At 55.7% G+C, this 22,153-nt stretch overlaps 1 protein-coding gene across 1 annotated transcript; it reads left to right on the top strand.

The window, feature by feature from the left end:
- The first annotated feature begins 2,647 nt into the window (after nucleotides 1-2,647).
- CTSH (cathepsin H) lies at nucleotides 2,648-16,602 on the top strand. The gene is made up of 12 exons (XM_053913183.2): nucleotides 2,648-2,827; nucleotides 8,435-8,466; nucleotides 9,533-9,638; nucleotides 10,697-10,767; nucleotides 11,224-11,328; nucleotides 12,976-13,062; nucleotides 13,198-13,253; nucleotides 13,426-13,507; nucleotides 13,957-14,025; nucleotides 14,622-14,728; nucleotides 15,744-15,869; nucleotides 16,188-16,602. The coding sequence occupies exons 1-12, from the start codon at nucleotides 2,734-2,736 to the stop codon at nucleotides 16,261-16,263; spliced, it is 1,011 nt and encodes a 336-aa protein (XP_053769158.1). The 5' UTR covers nucleotides 2,648-2,733; the 3' UTR covers nucleotides 16,264-16,602.
- The last annotated feature ends 5,551 nt before the right edge of the window (nucleotides 16,603-22,153 follow it).

Genomic DNA, 22,153 nt, shown 5'->3' with positions numbered 1-22,153 from the left:
CTGAGGACGGCTAGGAAAGCTGACCTTCAAAATATCCAGCCACCAGTAAGGCCCAGGCACTGAGCCCTTGGACCAATGGCCCACCGGGCACAAACTGGCCAAAAACAAGCGCCCATACCCTCCTGCTCAGCCCGGGACAGAGCGTGACACAGGGCAGTGCAGGCGGCTTGCAGAGAAGGAAGAGGAGTGAGGACAAGGAAGCAGGACAGGGTGGAGCTTCAGCAGCACCTGGGACGGAGGGCACACCTGTGGGCCGATGAGCAGTGCGGTGGTGGTGGGCATCACACATGGGACAGGGACACGTCACAGAAGGTGTTGAGTGACGGACTGAAACACCTCCTGCATTCACTACCTTTCTGGCTCTACAAAGTCTCTGGTCAATCATCTCTATGTCCACCGGCCCCCCCATCCTCCCGCCCACCCATCCATCTGTCCATCCATCCATCCATCCCTCCATCCATCCACCTGTTCATCCATCCATCCTTCCAATTATCCATCTACTTCTTCATCCATCCACCTGTCCATCCATCCATCCATCCATCTGTCCATCCACCCATCTATCCATCTGCCCACCCATCCACCTGTTCATCCATCCACCCATCCAATCATCCATCCACCTGTCCATCCATCCATCCTCCCATCCATCCATTGATCTATTTTTTTCTATTGATCTATTGATCTCTCCACCCACCCATCCAACCCCCCATGCACTCATCCCACCAAAAAGCCATTGCCCACAAACCCAGCGACTGCTCCCTGTACCCACTCACCCTCACACGCCTCCTACAGACAGTCATCAAGCAACCACTCAACCATCCCCTGACCACCTGCTGCGTGGAATCAGCACGCGGGTGTGGACCAAGCCCCACCAGTAGCCTGTGGGCTGACCTCACTTCCCAAGTCTCAGTTTCTTCATGTAGAAAATGGGTATGTGTGTACTCAAATGACCTTCGCCGGGCTGTTGTGGGCATTGAATGACAAAGCTCCTGTGAACGGTAGCTATTATATCACCTGTTATTCCTGTTATTATTGTTATTATTACTATTGTTGTTATTATTATTGTTGCGAGATGCTAGGGGAGGGGCACAGAAATGAATCGGAGGGCCCCAGCTCAACTGCTTGGATGTTGACTTGCACAGGTGATGCGGAAAACCAGTTAAACCTGTAGGCATCAGTTGGGGTGCGGTAAAGTTGGAGGGTGGGCAGAACAGCAGATGTAGCCTAAAGGAAAAGGATCGGTGCAGGTGAGGCAGGCAGCAGTCACTAGAGCCCGGGAACCACGGCTGGCTGGGCACTGACCCCTGCTCCGCCGCAGCAAGCCAAGGGCCTGGAGGTTGGGAAGGGGAGCAGGCCTCAGGTTCGCCTTCACCCACCTGCTCCCCTGGGGCAGAGCCTGCTTCTGCAGGGAACTCTGGACTCTACTGGTCAGAGGTTCAAACCCCAGCCCTCATCACTGAAGTGCCTCAGTCACTTCATCAATATAACAGGGATAAACAGTGAGAATTAAGAGAGTCTATTTGTGCTGTGGCTGGCGTGACACAGAGGATTGAGCACCACCCTGCAAACCAAAGGGCCACCGCTTCGATTCCCAGTCAGGGCACATGCCTGGGTTGCAGGCCAAGTCCCCAGTAGGGGGCGCACTAGAGGCAGCCACACATTGATGTTTCTCTCCCTCTCTTTCTCCCACCCATCCCCTCTCTAAAAATAAATAAATAAAAATCTTAAAAAGAGAGAGAGAGAGAGTCTATTCGTGCAAGGCACGGGGGGCTGCAGCTAAGACAGCCGTAAAGACCTCCTGAGCGTGAGGGTAAGAACTGCTCTCCCTCCTCAGCCCCACAGACTCCAGAAGCACAGAAACGTCCCACCCTCCACGGCCCTATGCCCTGCAACCTGAGAGCACAACCCATCGACTATAGCTGCGTAACGAATCACTACAGATTTAGAGACTTAAGACAACACAAACCTCAGACACGCAGACTGTCTGAGGCACAGAGGTTGAATGGCTTGTCCACCACTGCAGGTCACGAATCCCAGTTCCTGGAATACTAGCTTTCCACAGGCATCGATCGCTTAAGCCCATCGACCACAATTACAGCTAAAATCTTTGATTCTTGAGTCCCCCTATCAATAATCCTCCTTTCTTCAGTTTGCAAAATAGAGAAAAGGACCCTACAGCCGCTAATAGGACTTTCTCAGCATTAAGACCAAAATACTTGTTTGGTTTTTGGTGGGGGTGGGGCGAAACTCGTAAAGACAGCTGTCACCCCTACCCCACGCACATCCTCTACCCTGCCATGTGGTCAGTGAGATCCTGAGTTGGGGGCTCTGGGAGTGGCAGACAAGCGGCGAAATGGAGGGGCCAACTGGCACTCCCCCACCCCCTCAGTCACCTGTAGATGGGCGGTCCAGTTTGCCCTCCTTGCAGAGAAAGGCGGTGGCGGGGCTCAGGGGGACGGTGGGCTTTGAGAGGGGCGAGGGAGGAAGTGACAGAGACTTGGAGGGTTGGAGGAAAGTCAGCACTGATTGTCCTGCGAAGCCCCGCCCCATTCCAGCCCCGCCTCCAAGCCACAGCCCCTCCCCAACTCCGGCCCCTCCCCCGCCCCCAAGCACCAACCCTTCCCCATCCAGGCCCCGCCCCCAGTCCCAGCCCCGCCCCAGCCGGGCTGGGCACCGGAGCTCCGCACCAGCCACCTCTGCGCTCCCGGAGCAGAGTCCGCCACCGACTTCGCTGCAATGTGCGCTGCGCTGCTGCTGCTGCTCTGCGCGGGGGCCTGGCTGCTGGGACCCCTGGCCCGTGGTGCTGCAAGCCTGTCCTTGGGCTCCCCAGGTACGTGGGCGGCAGTTTGGGGGGCCGGGATCCGAGATACAGACTCAGAGAACTTGGCGGGGGCGCACCGCGTCAGGCGGGACAGCGGCCCAGGGCTCTGGAGTTAGGACCCGGAGGGGTGTGCTGCGTTCTGGGAGAGGGCTTGAAAGAGCGGGTGTGCACGACCAGAGGACCGGTGGGCAGGTGTCCCGGGCCCGCTGAGCAGTTGGATGCAGAAGCTAGGGTCCCAAAGGAGCGCGCAGCGGCCCTGCGGCCTCCACCCACCAGCCGGACACGCAGCGCATGCATCTGCGCGCGAGGGACGAGCGCGGGGCCTTCCCAGCCTCTCCTGGCAGCTTTCCGGGACCTGCAGATGGGGATCCCCAGATATGCCCGGGCCCCTCACAGAATGGGCAGGATAGCAGTCTGGAGGAGCGACTCTCTCGCCTAGAGCAGCAGCAACTTCAGCCTCTGAACACAGAGGGCGTTTGTTCCTAGGGCTCCCGGCGAGCCCCACGCTCTCCCTCCTTCCCGGCCTCTGACCGCCTCCCACCGGCTCTGAGCTCACCAGATCCCCTGGCCCCTCACACTGGAGACAGAAAAATACAGTCTGGGGTGGGGGACTGAGGCTGGACCTCGTCTGCTCTAAATCTTGTCTTCTTCCAACCTCCACTTGTACAAGGGAGACCTCCATCTTGCAGACCTGGAGGGCGCCTAGGGCCAGGTCAGTCCCACCCTGAGGGTAACCCAGCTGCCCCAGGCCAAGGCTCAGCCTCACCCCGGAGCTGAGACCTGCACGGGGCGTGGTAGAAGGGCCCCCCTCACTCCAGGGCAGGGCTGGGCAAACTTTCTCTAAAAGGCCAGAGAGTAAATATTCCGAGATCTGTGGGCCACAAGGTCTCCGTAGCAACCACTTAACTCTGCCGGGTGCAGGGAGAGCAGCCACACACGGAATGCAAAAGGACCAGTGTGGTGCTGTTCCCATAAACCACGATTTATGGGAAGTGACATTTGAATTCAAGTGATTTTCAGGTACCCAACTCGGTCACTTTTCCCCAACAGTTCAAAACTAGAAAGGCCATCCTTAACTCATGGACCGGACAAAAACAGGCAGCCGGCCCATTTGTTGAGCCCTCTTCGAGATGCCCCCATGCAGCCTCCCAGAGGGGGCTCACAGCACCAGAGGGTCCTTCCTCCTGAAGTCACAGCAGACGGAAATGGATGTAGCCCAGGTTGGGGCCCGCCTAGGGGTCATCCCTAGCTGCTTCTTCCACTGACCTCCAGTAGCCCTGTGTTTTCACCGCTGTGTGTTGCTGTTGGCACCTCCCCAAGGCAGGGGGAGGGAGCAGACACCAGTCAGTTGTCCCCAGTTCCATCTGCTTCAAATCCCGCATGCCCCGCAGGGCAGGTGCTGGGAGAACGAGTATTTTCCCCCAGGTTTCTGGAACAGGTCTGTGACCCACAAGCAGAGATCTCCACACTGGGAGCAGGGTGTGAAGCCAGAGGGAACACAAAGAAATTCCAGGGGACCCTGGCACAGACTGGAATCAGTTTCCAGGGGGCCTTCCCTTTCCTTCGTCCTAAATCTGAACCCTGGGATCAGAGGCAGCCAACACAGAGCCTTGTGGTGACAGATCCTTCAAGGCTGTGGATTCTTCACGGAAACTGAACTTGAAAGGGTGTCTGACAGGCCGTGCCGGGTGTCTGTCAGCTGATGGGGTCTCAGAGACAGTGTGGACTGATCGGGCAGCATGTGATTTGGGCGTGGTGGGGACTACAAGGAATTGAGTGGCCTAAGTTTAAAAATGGCCTTCCTGTCCCCGCCGGGTTGCTGGGTTGGTTAGTGTTGTCCCGATACACTAAGGTAGCAGGTTTGATCTTGGGTTAGGGCTTGCATAAGAAGCAACCAATGGTCCAGCCAAGGTGGAGGTGTAGGTAGACACACTGCCTCCTCCCACAACCAAAAGAAGGACAACAACAATTAAAAAAAAAAAAAAAAAAACCAGAACTGACAGAAAATCACACTGTATGGAAGTCCGACAACCAAGGAGATAAAGAAGAAACACTCACCCAGACCGGCAGCTGGTAGAGAAGACTCACAGCAAGACGGTGGCTGGAGGACATGGCGAGGTGGCGGCTGGTGGAGCGGGCGTTCCCACATTCACATGCGGATAAACCGGGAGGAGCAACTGGGGAGCGAAAAAGACTGCACAACCCAGGGTCCCAGCGCGGGGAAATAAAGCCTCAAACCTCTGACTGTAAAAACCTGTGGGGGCTGAGGCGGCAGCGGAAGAGACTCCTAGCCTCACAGGTTGGAGAGACCCACAGGGGCCTAGAACGTGCACAAGCCCACCCAGCGGGGAATCAGCACCAGAAGGGCCCACTTTGCTTGTGGGTAGTGGGGGGAGTGACTGAAATCCCGCAGAGAGTGGAGCAGGCTCCCTCTCCGACCCTCCCCCACCTACAGCATCACACGCAGTGACGTTGCCCCACCCAGTGAGCACCTAAGGCTCTGCCCTTTACTATGTAACAGGTGCACAGAGACAAAAAAAAAAAAAAAAAGGCCCAGGTGAAAGAACAGATAACAGCTCCAGAAAAAATACAACTAAGCCACAAAGAGATAGCCAACCTATCACATGCACAGTTCAAAACACTGGCAATCAGGAAGCTCACAGAATTGGTTGACTTTGGGCACAAATTAGATGAAAAAGTGAAGGCTATGCTAAGTGAAATAAAGGAAAATGTACAGGGAACCAACAGTGAATGGAAGGAAATTGTGACACAAATCAACAGTATGGACCAGAAGGAAGAAAGAAACATCCAACCAGAAAAGAATGAAGAAACAAGAATTCAGAAAAATGAGGAGAGGCTTAGGAACCTCCAGGACATCTTTAAACATTCCAACATCCAAATTATAGGGGTACCAGAAGGAGAAGAGGAAGAGCAAAAAATTAAAAACTTATTTGAACAAATAATGAAGGAGAACTTCCCCAATCTGGCAAAGGAAATAGACTTCCAGGAAGTCCAGGAAGCTCAGAGAGTCCCAAAGAAGCTGGACCCAAGGAGGAACACACCATAGCACATCATCATTACATTACCCAAGATTAACGATAAGGAGAGAATCTTAGAAGCAGCAATAGAAAAGGGCACAGTTACCTACAAAGGAGTTCCCATAAGACTGTCAGCTTATTTCTCAAAAGAGACCTTATAGGCAAGAAGGGACTGGAAAGAAGTATTTGAAGTCATGAAAGGCAAGGACCTACATCCAAGATTGCTCTATCCAGCAAAGCCATCATTTAGAATGGAAGGGCAGATAAAGTGCTTCCCAGATAAGGTCAAGTTAAAGGAGTTCATCATCACCAAGCCATTATTATATGAAATGTTAAAGGGACTTATCTAAGAAAAAGAAGATAAAAAATATGTACAGTAAAATGACAGCAAACTCACAAACTCAGTTATTAACAACCACACTTAAAACAAAAACAAAAGCAAACTAAGCAAACAACTAGAACAGGAACAGAACCACAGAAATGGAGATCACGTGGAGGGTTATCAGTGGGGGAGTGGGAGGGGGAGAGAGAAGGGAAGGTACAGAGAATAAGTATCATAAATGGTAGGTAGAAAATAGACAGGGGGAGGGTAAGAATAGTATAAGAAATGTAGAAGCCAAAGAACTTATATGTACGACCCATGGACATGAACTGAAGGGGGGATGTGGGAGAGAGGGGTGTGTGCAGGGCGGAGGGGAGTGAAGAAGGGGGAAATGGGACAACTGTAACAGCATAATCAATAAAATATATATTTTTAAAAGAAGCAATCAATGAATGCATAAATGAGACAGCAAATCAACGTTTCTCTTGCTCCCTCTCTAAAATCAGTATTTTTAAAAAATTTAAAAATGGACTTCGTGGTCCCAGAAGCATTAACCAATAAATGTTTTTATTGCTTATTATTAAGTAAGCAAGAAGCTTTTTCGAGCAGCATTTCTCAGCCCTTTGGCCTGTAGAAGAACAGAGACCAGACCCATGCTGGCCCGTTATAAACACAGGTCATACTCACCCATGAAGATAAAAACCCGTGTGTGGCAGTGGGTACTGAAGTCCTGTTTATCAAGTTGAGAGATACAATTTTTTAGTAAAAGTTTACTTTCTCTGTTTAAGAGTTACTTTTCATACCGGATAACATACTTGAAATGTTTTAACCAATCGGGTATGAATAATAATGATGATTCCCCGATCCAGAAAAAAATGTTTATAATCTTCCGAGAGGTGTGGGTCAAAGGACGTGAAAAGAATTAAGACTTCATGTTCTTGTCTCACAAAACGATGTTTGGGCGATCAAGTATGAGCAAGTGAGGTATGGGCAGAGATATGGGTTGGGGGGAAAGGGAACTATGTAACATGTCCCACTCTTCTGGAAGAAGTGGTTGGTGCTGACAACGGTGGGCATTAAATCATGGTCCCAGGATTCCGTTACCGGACGGGGGCCTGGCCCTGAGCAGGGCTGCCTGGGGCCAACGGGAGTCAGGAGGACTATGAGGGACATTTATTCAAGCTAGGAAACAAGGAAGGGCTTAGCACAGAAGCAACAGGAGAGCCCAAGGCTGGGCTGCCTTTGCTCACTGGGAAGTCAGAGAACAGGGGGCCTTGGGGACAGGTCAGGGCATTAGCCTGGGACACGTTGCTGCTGCCCATTGCCCTCACGTTGAGGAGACACGGGCCTGTGGGGGAAGAAGCTGCAGAAGGAGAAGGGAGAGGGTGTGCCTGAGTTTTTATCTTTTTTGTTTTCTTGCAGGCGGGCGGGGATCTTAGCCAGGGATGGCAGGGGAGGTCTCAGCAGAATATTCACCGGTTCTCCAGGGGCACCCTGGCAGGGTCCCCTTCTCCTCTGAGGGGTCCGTGCCAGGACAGGGGGTCTCTAGTGACTGCAGTTGGTTCTGGCGTCGCCCACCTGGCTCTGCTGAAGCACCACCAAGGCCTGGGTGTCATCTGCAGGGGAGAAGGAGTGACCAGCGGCACGCACCAGGCGGTCAGCTGCTTGTCCGTTGTGCTCAGCTCTCTGAGGTGACTTAAACATGGACCAGGGCGCAGCAAAGCCGGGGACCGCAAGCCAGGGGCCAGGCGGCTATTGCAAATACAGGTTGATTGGAACACAGTCGCACCCATTTGCTGCCCCAGTACAAGGGCAGAGTGGCTGCGACCGAGACTCTAGGGACTGGGAGGCTAAGATAGTTCCTCTCTGTTCTTTTAATGAAAAAAAAACTGCTGATGGTATGCGGATTGTTTAACTTGTTATTGATACATAGTATGCAGAAGAGGAATCGTTAAAACACGCATTTCGATGAATTTCCACGATCTAACAGTAGCGTCAGCAGCACCCCCGAAGCGCGCACCCGCCCGCCGAGCCCCCTAGGAGGCGCTATCCTGGCTTTCACCCCGCAGGCTAAGGAGCTTCTCAAAGCCAGTTTGGATGCCACAGCCATCAGAGTGCACGTTCCTCCTGGTGTGGACTCCAATCTTGGTCGGGGCTGTACGTTTAACCTAGTTTTCCTGAAATGCAAATCAGTTCTCAAGTGCCTCCCAGGGCGGGGCACCCACGCCTAATTTTTTTTTTTCTTTCTTTCTGCAGAGACGTTTCACTTTAAGTCATGGATGGAGCAGGTCAGTGCCCGACTTCTTCTTTCTGAAGCTCTTCATTCCTCCCCCTCTCAGCTTCCTGGCCGTGGTGCCACATTTGAGATGAGGAGGTGGGGCTTTCCAACCGCGCCCTCCTGGGTCTTTCCCAGCCTGAAGAAAGTTTCCCAGACACCTTCCGGAGGTGCCCAGTACTGGAGGGGACCTCAAGCCCCAGGGTTCAGTCTGTATTTTGTTTTTATTTAAAGATTTTGATTAATTTATTTTTAGAGAGAGGGAAAGGGAGGGAGAAGGGGAGAGAAACATGAATGTGTGGTTGCCTCTCGCACGCCCCCTACTGAGGACCTGGCCCACAACCCAGGCATGTGTCCTGACTGGGAATCGAACCGGTGACCCTTTGGTTCGCAGGCTGGTGCTCAGTCCACTGAACCACACCAGCCAGGGCTCAGTCCCTATTTTGTATTGAAATCACACTGCGTGCTGGCTGCTTTGTCAGTCAGTCAGAGAACAGTAGTGCACATGCTTTTGAAAACTGGTGACTTTGGCCATAAACTCGGCCCAACACCAGCTATGACGTCCAGGGGTGACCTGACCTTGGCAGGTCTCTTCACTGGGCCTCTGGGACTGTCAATGGACATGCAGGGTCTCCATTCCAGCCACAGGTGCCTGGATGCAGGGGCTCTACTTTATAGTTTCCTGAGACCCAGGACAGTGTTACACTCACTGCCACAGATTTGGCCTGAGAATCACTGGCAGCAAGAAAGGCTCCATCCATCCTGGCTGCTGTGGCTCAGTGGATTCAGCACTGGCCTGTGAACCAAAGGGTCGCCAGTTTGATTCCCAGTCAGGGCACGTGCCTGGGTTGTGGGCCAGGTCCCCAGTAGGGGGCGCCTGAGAGACAACCACACATTGCTGTTTCTCTCCTCTTTCTCCCTTCCTTCCCCTCTCTCTAAAAATAAATAAATAAATAAATAAATATATATATATATATATATATATATATATATATATATTTAAAAGGCTCCATCTGTCCTGGTAGAGAAGAAAACTGCATGAAGTTCCCAGGGCTTCACGCTGCTGTGTTTTCTTGTAGCACCAAAAGACATACAGTGCAGAGGAGTACCGGCACCGGCTGCAGACCTTCGCCAGCAACCAGAGGAAGATAAAAGAACACAACGCCAGGAACCACACGTTTAAAAGTACCTTGGGGACGCCTTTGTTGAGGGCCTCTCAGTCTGTGGGAGGAGGGAGCAGCTCGTTGCTGCAGAGAAATCCCTGGGGGGAGGTGCGGAGGGGGTGGCCCAGTGTCTGAAGCCGCACCTGGCTGGCTCAGACCTGCTGTGCTTTTACCCTCCCTGAGACCCAAGAGGTCGCAGACTCAGGGCCACGCTGGGGCTGCTGCTCAGAAGCTGAGCTCTGGCGGGGCGAGGGGGCAGCCTCCAGGGACATCCGCCTTCCCTCCGCGGCAGTGTCACCACAAACACAGGCACTCGGGGTGTCCACCGGGGACGCCAAGTGATGGCAGTGTCAGCTCCACCAGGGACACGGGCCACAGGCGTGAGCTGCAGGGAGGCCTGGGTTGGATCTCGTTTCTGCCCAGTACTAGCTGTGCGACCTGGCTGGGGTCAAGGTCTCTGCAAAGCTACTTCAGGAAGTGGAGACAACGCTGAATGGGGTGGCAGGTGCGCAGGCACCTGGCCGGGTACCATGCTTCTGTCCCTGGGTGTCCAAAAGACTCACCAGTGGGGCACCGGAAACGGGGAGTGCCCGGGCCCCACAGTCCCTGGGGGGCAACCTGCGTGTACCAGTCTGTCCAGGAAACGTATCCAGCCAGGTCCTGCACGCCCGAACAAGGCGCAGCCAAGTAGCAGCAACATCAAGGCCATGTTAACCGTGGTCTTTGATTGGGAAGCTGTCGTCCATCAGGACAAGTACGCCCCTCCGGGGCAAACAGTTAACAAGGAGTACCTTTTTCCATAAAAGTCTCCTTCTCATAGTACATGCAGGATTCTCTCCGGACAGACCCCAGATGCTTTACCCACAAGCTCCCCTGGGGACTGGGAGGCCCAGCCAAGGGCCAGCCTTGGGGACGGGATTATATGATGTTTAAAAATGTGGAACAGCCGAGCTGTGGTGGCCGGAGAGGGACGCAAACACACGTGGGGGTTCACTCTTTTCTGTCTCTTTAGTAGTGACTTACAGAGCTCTTCCCTTTTTTTGTTCACTTTGGTTTTTGTTTTCCCTTCTCGTTTTTCAGTGGGAATAAACCCCTTCTCAGACATGACCTTTGCTGAGTTTAAACGCAGGTATCTTTGGTCGGAGCCTCAGGTAGGTGTCCCCGGGCCTTGGGAACAACCCCACAGGCTTGATGCAAGCCAGACACGGCTGCCGCTGGGGCCCCAGGCTCTCGGGTGCTGAGAGGTCAGCGCCCCACAGCGCTCGGGCCTCAGCAGTGCGGAGCCTGAATTCGGGGTTGCCAGGAAACACACAGATGCCCAGTGAAAATCAAATTTCAGAGCAACAACAAAATATCTTTGCACAAACACTGCATGGGACAGACTTACACTGCAGAACAGCCTCGTGCACCAAGCACCTGCACCTTGGCCTGGCCTGCAGGACTGCGCCTGTCCTCACTACAGTACCTGGGGGCCAAGGTGCTTCTGACAGCTGCCGCCTTTCTCATCCTCTCTTAGCGATGCCGTTTTAATTACACACCTGTCTGTTTAAAAAAAAAAAAAAAAAAAGGTTTTCTTTGCCACAAAAAAACCTTCTTTGTTGTTCCAGAACTGCTCGGCCACCAAAAGCAACTACCTTCGGGGTCACGGCCCCTACCCCACGTCCGTGGACTGGCGGAAGAAAGGGCGCTTCGTCTCACCAGTGAAAAACCAGGTACGCCGACAACCCCATCCTCTCCCCGAAAATACCCACGCTCTCCCGCAGCTTACCAAACATCGACAGGCAAATCTCCAACTTCACTTTTCCTCGTCTCTCCAGCGGCCTCCTTCGGAAGGGCCAGAGGTCCTATCTCACTGGGCTGAAGTTCCCCCACCCCCACCCCCACCCCACCGCAGGGTCCGCACTGGTCCCAGGTCTCTCCTAAAGCCCCCCCCCAAACACCGCAGATTGGACACAAGGACTTCATTCCTACCCCGCAGAGCCCCAGGGCTCAGCCCCTCCTTGGCAGTTTCCCCCTAGGGGGGTTGCAGGTGGTCCATCAACAAGATGGCACCCAGCGCCTCAGCCAGCTCTGGCCCAACAGGTGGCTGCCCTCTGTGGGGAAGGGCGCCCCCTTCAGGGCATCTTGCCTTCCTGCACGCAGAACTGAGGACCCGCTATGGGCGGGAGAGTCAGACCCCACCCCCCGCTGTCCCCAGTGCCGACCTGTCCTCCCCTAGAGGTGACACTGTGGTGGCTTCTTCAGAACCGTGCCAACCTCTCAACCCCAGGAAATCCAGGCTTTCCTAGAAACACGTGGCTCCCCATGTTAACTCCGTGAGATACATTCTCCCCATCCCGAAAGCCTGGGTGCAGCTTAACGTCCTGCCAGACCCCCGGGGGTGCAGAGCCTGCCTGGAGATCGGGACATTTAAACAGCCCCTAGGATCTAACGCATCCCCACCACCACCCGTGACCCATCTGAGAACCCACCACATTTCAAAGTGACAAGTACTCAGTGTGGGGCCTGACCTGCTCACCATTCGGGTCAGCGGCTTGCTCAGGGCCTGACGTAAGCAGGTGTCACGGGTCACTCTCTGACTGGGTCTGAGCTCCAAGTCCAGTGGTCATAGTGAGGCCCTGCCCTGACCCTTCAAGACAGGCACGGGGACCCTGTGACAGGTGCCCCTCTTTGCTGAGGGGAGGATGGGAGCACAGGAGACTGGGGTGGGGGGCCCACGTTCAGACAAGCCTCGAGGCCAGAGCTGAGCATTGCCGTGAGCGGCAGGAAGGGAATCTTGGGCGGCATGCCAGAAGAGAACGCGGGGACTGAACCTCGAGGGCAGGCAGAGACGGGGGTGGCCATGGGGGAATGGCGGGGCGGGCAGGGTCTTATCGCCCTTCTAACAGCCCCAGGAGGCAAGTTCTGTCCTTGCGTCCCACTCATGATGAAACAGGGTGAGAGAGGGGACTTGCCGCCCGGGGTGCACGGGTGGGTAGCAGGCCAGGCCGGTCGCTGGAAGCTGGAGCTGGAGGCTGGGCAGCGACAGAAGCTGCTGGGATGGACAATGAGGCAGGACGGGCAGAGCTGGAGGCCTGGGTGTCCAGTGGGGAGGACTGGGCCTGGGAGGGGGTCAGCCTGGGGGAAGGGGAGGGGACTTGTTAAAGTCGGAAGTTGGGGGGGGATGAGATGGGGGGGTGGAAAGGAAGAGAGAAGGTTCTAAAAACAGGACTTTGGTGAATCCTTCTGCTGGGAAACGGTGGGGAAAGTCAGCAGAGGATTTGGAAGCAGGGGAGCCGCAGGCCACCGGGGAGGGGCTGGCACTGAGTGTGGACAGGGGTGTGGCCCAGGCTCAGTGACAGACCCCGCCCACCCTGCAGGGCGGCTGTGGCAGTTGCTGGACCTTCTCCACCACGGGGGCCCTGGAGTCCGCTATCGCCATCAAGACGGGGAAGATGCTCTCTTTGGTAAGCGTCTGGCCACAAGGGTGGGGACACTTCCTGCAGGCCACGGCTGTGCCCTGAGGGCTGGCGGGGAGGCCGGCCAGGCCCAGGCTGAGAGGGAAGCACAACTCACGGGTGCGTGTCTGTTCGCACCTGCAGTCGGAGCAGCAGCTGGTGGACTGCGCCCAGAACTTCAACAACCACGGCTGCCAAGGGTACGTCCCTGACCGGTGGGCCCGCCAATCGCTAGCGTGGGAGCAAAAGCGCCCCTGTGTCTGGAGGGAAGGTCACTCCACGAGGCGGAGTGGGGCGGGGTTGTAACCCCAGATGCCCCTTCTGCCCCTGGGACGATGCCCAGCCCTGGCCGCACCTCTGTGCTCCCCGCAGGGGCCTCCCGAGCCAGGCCTTCGAGTACATCCGCTACAACAAGGGCATCATGGAAGAGGACAGCTACCCCTATGAGGGCAAGGTAACTCCCACTTCCCGCGCCTGCCCCGCCTCAGACCACGCCCCTTCCCTGCCGGCTCACCTGCCTGTCCAGGGCCACGCCTCCACTGCCCCTGCCTGGTCCCGCTGCCCGGCCACTGCCACCCTGTGGTCCATCAGGACTATGACCACACAGACTCACGCGCCCCTGGGCCCACACCCGCGGTGCCCAAGGCCTGCTGACCATGCCAGGGGCCCCTGCCATCACCCCACCTCGGCCCATCCACCGCCCAAGCTCGGTCTCCGCCAGCGCAGCGCCGTCCAGCCGCTAAGAGAAAGAGGCGCGTCTCATGCTCCCTGAAGTGACCCCGTCACCAGGCCCTGGACCTGTAGCTTCTGCCTCATAAATGTTATCAGACTGCGTGGGGGAGGCCTGAGGTCTCAGCCAGGGCCACCCTCACCTGCATGCCCCGCCCTTTGCCGCCCTAACAGGACAGCAACTGCAGGTTTCAGCCCGAGAAGGCCATCGCTTTCGTCAAGGACGTGGCCAACATCACCCTCGTGAGTACCTACCCCTCCCCAACACAGAGACATCTGCAAGGAACAGTGCGGGAGGACAGACGTGAGCAGACAGTCAAGGGAGGGAGGCCACAGGGGCCAGGGCCAGGTTTGGGAGGACGCATTTGTAAGCCAAGTAGAGAACCCAGCCCTGGCTGGTGCGGCTCAGTGGAATGAGTGCCCACCTTCGAAACAAACAGTTGCCGGTTCGATTCCCAGTCAGGGCACATGCCTGGGTTGCTGGCTAAGTCCCCAGTAGGGAGCGTGCAAGAGGCAACCACACACTGATGTTTCTCTCCCTCTCTCTTTCTCCCACAGTTCCCCTCTCTCTAAAATAAATAAATATACTCTTAAAAAAAGAAAGAAAGAAAACCCAGAGGGTCCTAGCCTTTCGGGCATAGGACAGTGGGGGACCCGTACTACCCCCAACTCCTGCTGTGAGGGGAGCCACCCCTTGGAGCTGCGTTTGTGTCTAAACCAACCAGCCTCTTCTTCCTTGCTCTGGGCCTGTCCCCAGTCTGGGGCGCAAAGAGCCACATTTTGAAGGTGGGCGGGGAGGTCATATGTGTCCGTTTCTGAGTCCTCCTGTCCGTCCACAGAATGACGAGGCGGCCATGGTGGAGGCGGTGGCCCTGTACAACCCCGTAAGCTTCGCCTTCGAGGTGACGAGCGACTTCATGCTGTATAGGAAGGGCATCTACTCCAGGTTAGACCCTCCCCCGCACCCCTCACCTGTGCCTGTGCCTGCTCCACACCCACCGCCCCCTGCACAGTCCGTGCAGATGGGAGGTCAGGCTCAGAGCCGGGGCTGTACCCTCCTTCGAGAAGAGCGGCCTCCAGTTAAGAAAACCCAGGTGGAAAAGCCGGAAGCTGTGAAGCAGGGAGAGGCTGTCAGGCAGACGCTGAGCTGGAGGCCCCACCCCCACCCCAGTGCCTCCTGCAGCAGCCCCACACCCCTGCCACGCTCTCCTCCTTCTCCCAACATGCTGGTGTCCCCAGCTCTGTGCTCCACCCTCTCCACACCCCTCACTGCTGTCTGCTGAGAACCACGCGTGGGTCAGACCTCACCCAGTGGGAGACCCACGTGCCATCTCCCGCCTGTGGAAACCTTCCCTGTGGCTCAGAAACGTGCTGTCCCTCCCCGTGCCGCTGCCCCAGGCCACCGTGGCCAGTCCTCACTGCCTCCATTCCCGGTCTGTCCCCAGGCCCCTACCCCACTGGTCCATCCTGTGCTCAGAGCCCAGCTAGCCTCCCCCACTGTCTGGTGTCTTAGCTCAGTGTGTCCTTCTCAGGAAGCCTTGCTGACCTGCCTGCCCACACGGTCCCCGCTGGGCCAGACGCTGTCCCCCCGGGGCTCCCTCTGCCTCTAGGTTAGAGCCCCCAGGGCCCACCTTGGCGCAGACCCCGCCCACAATATACCTCAGCAGCTGAGTTAACTCAGAGCCCCGCAGTCTGTCCTCTGGAACCTCTCAGAATTTCCTCATGGACACTAGTGCACTTTGCCGATGGAAAACCTGTTATTTGCCCTAAACACAGGTAGTCTTACAAATATGGCCCAGGGCAGCAGAGCCACTGCAGGTGCGCCCCGCGCTGGGGGGCACCTTCTCTCCGCTGCGCGCCGTTCCGGAGACCTGCGTGAGGCACTCAGAGACGCTGGCTGTGGCTGGCTCTTCACGTCGGCCCCCCCAGACTGTCGAAGGTGTTGTATTTTTGTTTTCCAGTACTTCCTGCCACAAAACGCCAGATAAAGTCAACCATGCTGTGCTAGCTGTCGGGTACGGAGAACAGAACGGGAAGCCCTACTGGATCGTGAAGAACTCCTGGGGCCCCTACTGGGGAATGAACGGGTAAGCGGCGCCCAGGCCGCCCCCGCACCCCCCCCCCCCCCCCCCCCCCGTTGCTGGGCGAGGGCAGGACGGCGCAGGCCCCGGAGGCCTGGACTGTCCTGCAAACAAAGGTGTAGCTTCCCCAAAACGAGCTGGTCGGTGGAGCCTGGGAGCTGGGGACACACGCAAGCACGAAACCGCTCTCCCAGACCCCTCTCTAGTCCTGCACCTGGGGTCAGAACAACTCGGCGGAGCCAGGAGTCTGCCTGGCTCCACCACCAGGCCCCGCCAGGCCCCGCCAGGCCCGGCCAGGCCTCTCAGCCCGCGCTCTCTGTCCAGGTACTTCCTCATCGAGCGCGGGACCAACATGTGCGGGCTGGCCGCCTGCGCCTCCTACCCCATCCCGCAGGTGTGAGTGGGCATGTGGCCGCAGCCCGCTGGCGGAGACAGAGAGGAACACTGGGCAGCCGGCCTGGCTGAGGGTGGACGTCCTGCTGTGAAGGAAGCAGTGGGGAGCCGGCCAGGGCCCTGCCTCACACCCTCACCCCCCAGTCAGGAGGGTCCCAGCAGGCCCCAAATCCACCCTCTCCTGACCAAACCAGCCACGTGCCTTAGGCCTCGTTTCCGACTGACTGGCACTGACCGGCACTGACCAAGAATCTTCCTTATCCCGGGGGCTGCTTCTCAGCTCCCAAGAGCGTCTGGGGACGGTCTTCTGTGTGGCCTTTATTCAATAAACTTTCAGGGAGCGCCACCCCGGCCAGGCCTGTGCTGTGTGCTGGGGGCCAAAGGTGACCCAGACCCGGCCTGCCCTCAGGGCTCGGGCCTCCCGAGGGGGTGGTGGCAAGCGGGCTGCCCAGGGGTCTGCTGGGAGGACGGGCAGTGTGGGTGCTGGTATCACCTCTGCCAGGTGGGGGGGACCCAGGGGGACAAGCGGTCTTTCTGTGGGATAAGGGAGCGTGTGCCAGGGGCCTGGACTCAGGTGTACCCCACACCACCCCTCCTCCACGCACGCAGCCTCGGCAGCAGGTCCAACCCCAGTCACCCCCAGATACTCCCACACCCATGTGTCCCCCACCCCCGACCGCCCACCCCCTCCCCAGAGAAGGAACCCCAGCGCCAGCTCAGCTGCCCTGTCTCCCAGGAGGCAGTGCTTCTGAAACCTCCACTTCAACTCTCATTTCTTCTTCCTCATTTTCAATTCCTGTTTTTCTAAGATTAGCCTGAACATTCTAGATGTCGAAACACAAACAAGCAACACAGACATCTTTCACTTTCCCCAACGGGCTTCCAGCCTCCCTCTAGTGCACCTACTGGCAGGACTTCACAAGAAGCCAGCCCAGAAAGGAGACGGAATTGGGAGCCCCAACCCCGGCGTGTGAAGGCTGGGTCTGCACCTCGCCCTCCCAAGGATGCTCGGCATCCACTGCCGCCATCACAGCCAGCACTGCGGCTTCACCTCCGCGACGCCTGTCCCTCACACCATGCTCGTCACCAGAGGGGAGAGGCGGCGAGCCCCACGGCCATGCCCCCGCCACAGGTGCCCTGAGAAAAGGCACCTTGTGGTCACAGTCCACGTCTCCAGTCCTCACAGGCTTCAGCCGGTGTTTGAAACTTCCTGTCGGGCTCCTTTGCTCCCAGCCAGCACCCCAGCTGCTGTCTTTCTTTTTACCCAGTCTCAGCCCTCAGTAGTCTTACCTGTCCTTTCATTTCTACAGTTTCCTATTAAGTGTTTCCTAGGGGTGTATAAGTACTGAGAGCCCCAGACAGGGTCCCCCCCGCCCCGAGTTCTCCAGTCGCGGGCCCCACAGCACAGCAGCTGCCCTCCCCCCGCGGTGCAGTGGGTGCCGAGTCCCGGGGGACCGCTGTGTCCCCGCAGAGGGCATGTCTCCTTGGGAACCAGCAGAACCCGAAGCCGCAGGAACAGTGAGCAAACCCGGTGCATGTGGTGGGAGAGGCCATGCCTGCCCGCACTCGGGAAGGGCCGGCCCTGAGCATTCTGGGGCCGAGTCTGCAGGGACTCACTCCGCCCGCCTCGGGCTGACGCTGCAGGGCAAGCACACATTTCTGAGCCCACGGGGACAACGTTGGCAAAGGGACTGCAGGAGGGCCAAGTCGTATGGAGATTCCTAGACATGGACCTATTCCTGTGAGGACACACTGGTCGCCCTCTGTGAGGGCAGGAATCCAAAGTAATCAGCCTGTCCCCAGGTGACTGGATGGTAACCCCAGAACACGGCGCCTCCTCAGGGGTGGCAGATGGAGCAATCGGTACTGGCAAGTAGCTGGTGTTCAGGTCACCGTGTCACCTGACCAACCACAGCAAACCTCGGTCACTTGCAACAGTGGCATTCCCGTTGCTCACACCTGGGAGGTGGGCATGAGGACCTGGAGGGGCAGCTCGTCTCCGTCCCACTCAGCATCAGCTGGGAAGGGGAAGTGAGGTTCTGCGCATCGAAAGGCTCGCTCACACCAGCAGCAAGGAGGCCTCAGCTGGCTGGGACGTGTTCTCTACCTGTGATGACACAGGGGGCCGGTCTGTCACAGGTGTGCTTAGGTGAGCTTTCAGATGCAGAGCTCTTCGCCCTGGGTCCATCCAGGGAGGCCTGTCTCCCTGGATACCCACAAACTCTTACCCACAAATGTTTTCACCAAACTTCCCTTGTATCAAGAGCTGTCAACATTAGGCAAATTTGGGAAACTCAGTGAAGCCGTGTCTCCAAGGAGACCAGGGCATGGTATCCACTCAAACACTGAACTATTTCTACATAGTAAGGGCAAAAAAGATTCCTTGGGCTTCACACTCCCCACTGCGGCTCACCTTTCAGAAACCCAAGGACCGACCCAGCTGTTCAGCTCCAGTGCAGGCTCCGAGTCCCCACGATGGTCTGGGACAGCTACTCAGACTCCCTTCCCGTGCAAGGCTGGGTTTCCCCACCACCACACAGCACTCTGCGGCACACTGAACGCAGGACCCGGAAGCGTGAGCGAGCTGCTCACTATTTGCAAAATGTAGAACAACGCCCTTTCACTCAACTTCTTTTGGAAGCCACTTCATAATGATAAATATGTGCTGTTCATGGCTTTTTAAATTTTTCTCAATTTTTAACATGGTGGGTGTCCATATGTATACATACATATATGCACATGCGTGTGTATGTATGTACACAATCCACACGAAGAAACTTTTCAGAGCTCCAGGCAGCCCCCGGGGTCCCTCATTCAATGCAGCGGCGCGTGAACACTCGGCCTCAGACGCCTCAAAACCCCAGGAGGCCCCCGTACCCCTGGCCTAGGCCTCAGGCACCTCGGAGAGCAGGGCAAGCAGCACCAGCTGGAACTGACCTCGACGGGAACGGGCCCACTCGCCCCAGAGCACTGCACCCCCAGAGCCCACACCCAGGCGGCAGCAATCCTCAAGTTCTCACGGGGTCACTCCCACTGCCCCGGGTCACAGGGGACCCCGCCCGGCACAGCCGAGCGGCCCGGGCCCCGGGTCACGTGCTGACCTACTCAGCCAACCAGATTTCATAGAACACAACACAGACACCAACACAACCTGCACCTCGTGTTTCAGAGGCGAACCAGTCTGACCATCTTTTCACTGAAGCATTAGACATTTACATTTAATATATTTAGGTTTGAATACACCATCTTACTACTCTACCTTTTCTGTTCTTTTTTTTCATTCACTCATTTCTTAGGTAGGCAGTAGAACTTACTGTTTTTTTAGTGGTTACCCCTAATTTTTCCGCTTGCTTTACTATTACCATCTTCCCGGACAAAGGAAGAAATTTTATGTCACAGTTACTCTTCACCTGTACACTCGACTAGACAGGACCACGCGCTTTTACACAGCAGCACCAATGGAACTTCCCACACGTCTGTCATTTTCTCTGAGCTGCGCCTCTTCACCTCCCAAGGTTCCTGCACTCAATAGTCTACTGCTCACTGTTCTTCCCCACGGGGGCTGCTTGTGAATTCCGACCTATTCTTCCAGCTTTGTTGGAAAGTTTTTATTTCCTAAAGGTGTTCACTGGGCTTAGAATTCGGAGGCTTCTTGAACCCAGAGACTCCATGTTCCTTCACACGTACCGCAGACAGCCAACCACCTCCGTGTCTGCCGCTGCCCCTTCTGCTCCTGCTCCTCCCTCTGTCCCTGTGCCTGTTACACCTCAGCTGTCACCACGCCGGTCACTCACGGCACCCTCTGTGTCCTTCACCACACGCGTCACTTTTCCACCTTCCCACCTCTGCCCCTCGACACACACATCTCCTCCCGGCCTATCATACGATGCCCTTCGCTCTGGCTGTGTCTGATCTGTTAAACTCACTAAATTCCTATTTTAGCTGTCACGTTTTGGTTTTATAACACCCCTTTGGTTCTTTTTCAGTTTTAAGTTACCTGCTTAAATTCTCCATTGCAACGTCTCTAGACACCACTGTTATTATAAAGCATCTTGCAACCCCAGGATCTGCATGGCTTTTATTGAAGAATGCCTCGTGTTCATCTGTTCTCATGAGTGTTTCTGAAAGACGTGTGTCACTTTGTCCTTTGTCTCACCTACCTACCCGTTACGTGCTGAAGATCACATTTGAACATTTTTTGAAACAGTAATTGCATCTCAATCACCCATATCCCTAAGGTCTAGCCTGGGGGGACCTCCTCCTTGGCAGGCCCCCGTGCCTGCGTCCTGTAGCCCCTGTGAGGCTGTCAAAAGCACCAGTCTGCCAGGCACACACTGACCTTGACAAACACCCGCAGGATACGGGCGGCACTAACCACAGGCTTCGCTCCCGGGACTGTCTCCCCTCAGAGCCTCGTCCACGCAGCCTCTGCGGCCTCCCACGCCTTCAGGTGCACGCTGTGTGTGTACGTGTGTGCATGTACATGTGTGCATGTACGCACACATGTGTATACATGTGCATACCCGGCTGCTCCTCTGCTAGGGGCCCTCAGTGGGGGGCTGGTCCAAATCACCACGGAAGCCATTACTGCTGCCTCTAAGCATCTCTCTTGTTCCTTTTCTCATGTTTACAATTCTTTATTTTAAAAGATACTTTATAACTACACAATATCCCTGTAGACAGACTTTGGGAGTTTTAAACTTTAGTCTCTTCTTTTAGTGCTCATCCACGTATTTCCAAGGTATGTTTTATCTTTCACTTCCAGGCACTCTGTAGTGAGGGCAGTTTCCGATGATGTATTTGCAGCTACTACATTACTGTGAACCAGGTCTCCAGGCCTTTAAAAAAAACATGTACAAAAGCCCTGAAATGCGTCATCTTTAACACACTGCCACAGCGTTATCCGCTTGCGTTCGTCAATCAACATGTAAGAGCAAGCCTAGGGGCAAAAGAACAAAAAAATCAAACCACCACTCCCCACGGCAGGGCGAGGACAGAAGCTGTGTTACAAGACTTTGGCCCCTGACCTGACCTGACCTCACGGCCAAAATTCACACACTATCAAGGAGAAAGCCAATCGCTGTAAGGAGGGAAGCAGCACAATTGCTTTGAATAAATACCGGTGACAGGAGAAGAATGGACGAATGCGGGAGGGTAGGAAAATGTAATGGTAAGACTAGAACACTATTAAGACAAACATTCCATAATAAACACAGGAGAGAGAGAAGACAGAAAACATTGAAGAATTAGTAAGACTTGGTGACAGAGAAGGGGTGGGTGTCCGTGCTGCCAGGGCGGGGGGGGGGGGGGGGGGGGGCGGCGTGACTTCACGCCCAGAACACGCATCTGCAGAAACATGGCAGCCGCCACGCACAAATGCCTGTGAGACTGGGGGCAACAAATCACGCTCAGCTGAACCCCCAAAAAAGAGGGAAGGGGATAAACAAGAGCAAAGTGTCTCGATTTTGAGGAAATTATTTCCAAACCTTGGAAACGTCACAACTGATATACAGAAGTTTTTTTCAATGCCTAACAAAGTGCACGGTCCCGGTACACTGACACCCACAAACTCGCAGGACCGCCACAGGCCAACGACGGCCTCACACCTCACCCTCGCAGCGGCACTAGCACACACAGTTCGACACACCTATGCCTCCACCCACGGGGACAGCAAGCACCCCCGAACCAGAACCTGAGCATTGGAGCCTGCCACTTCATCAATGTGAAAGTTAACTTTAAGAAAAGTGCATTATGAATGCAAGTATCGGATAATCACGCTGTATACCTGAAACTGTCAACTGTACCATGTGCGGCAAACGCAGGCTTCCAGTGGTCAGTGCGTGAAAGTGTGTTCTTCCATCATCATTCGTTAACTACTGTGTGACTCTACCTGCTAA

This window comes from Desmodus rotundus, chromosome 10, assembly GCF_022682495.2.
Source record: "Desmodus rotundus isolate HL8 chromosome 10, HLdesRot8A.1, whole genome shotgun sequence".
NCBI classification, from domain to species: domain Eukaryota; kingdom Metazoa; phylum Chordata; class Mammalia; order Chiroptera; family Phyllostomidae; genus Desmodus; species Desmodus rotundus.
This window is presented reverse-complemented; position numbering and strand designations above follow the sequence as displayed.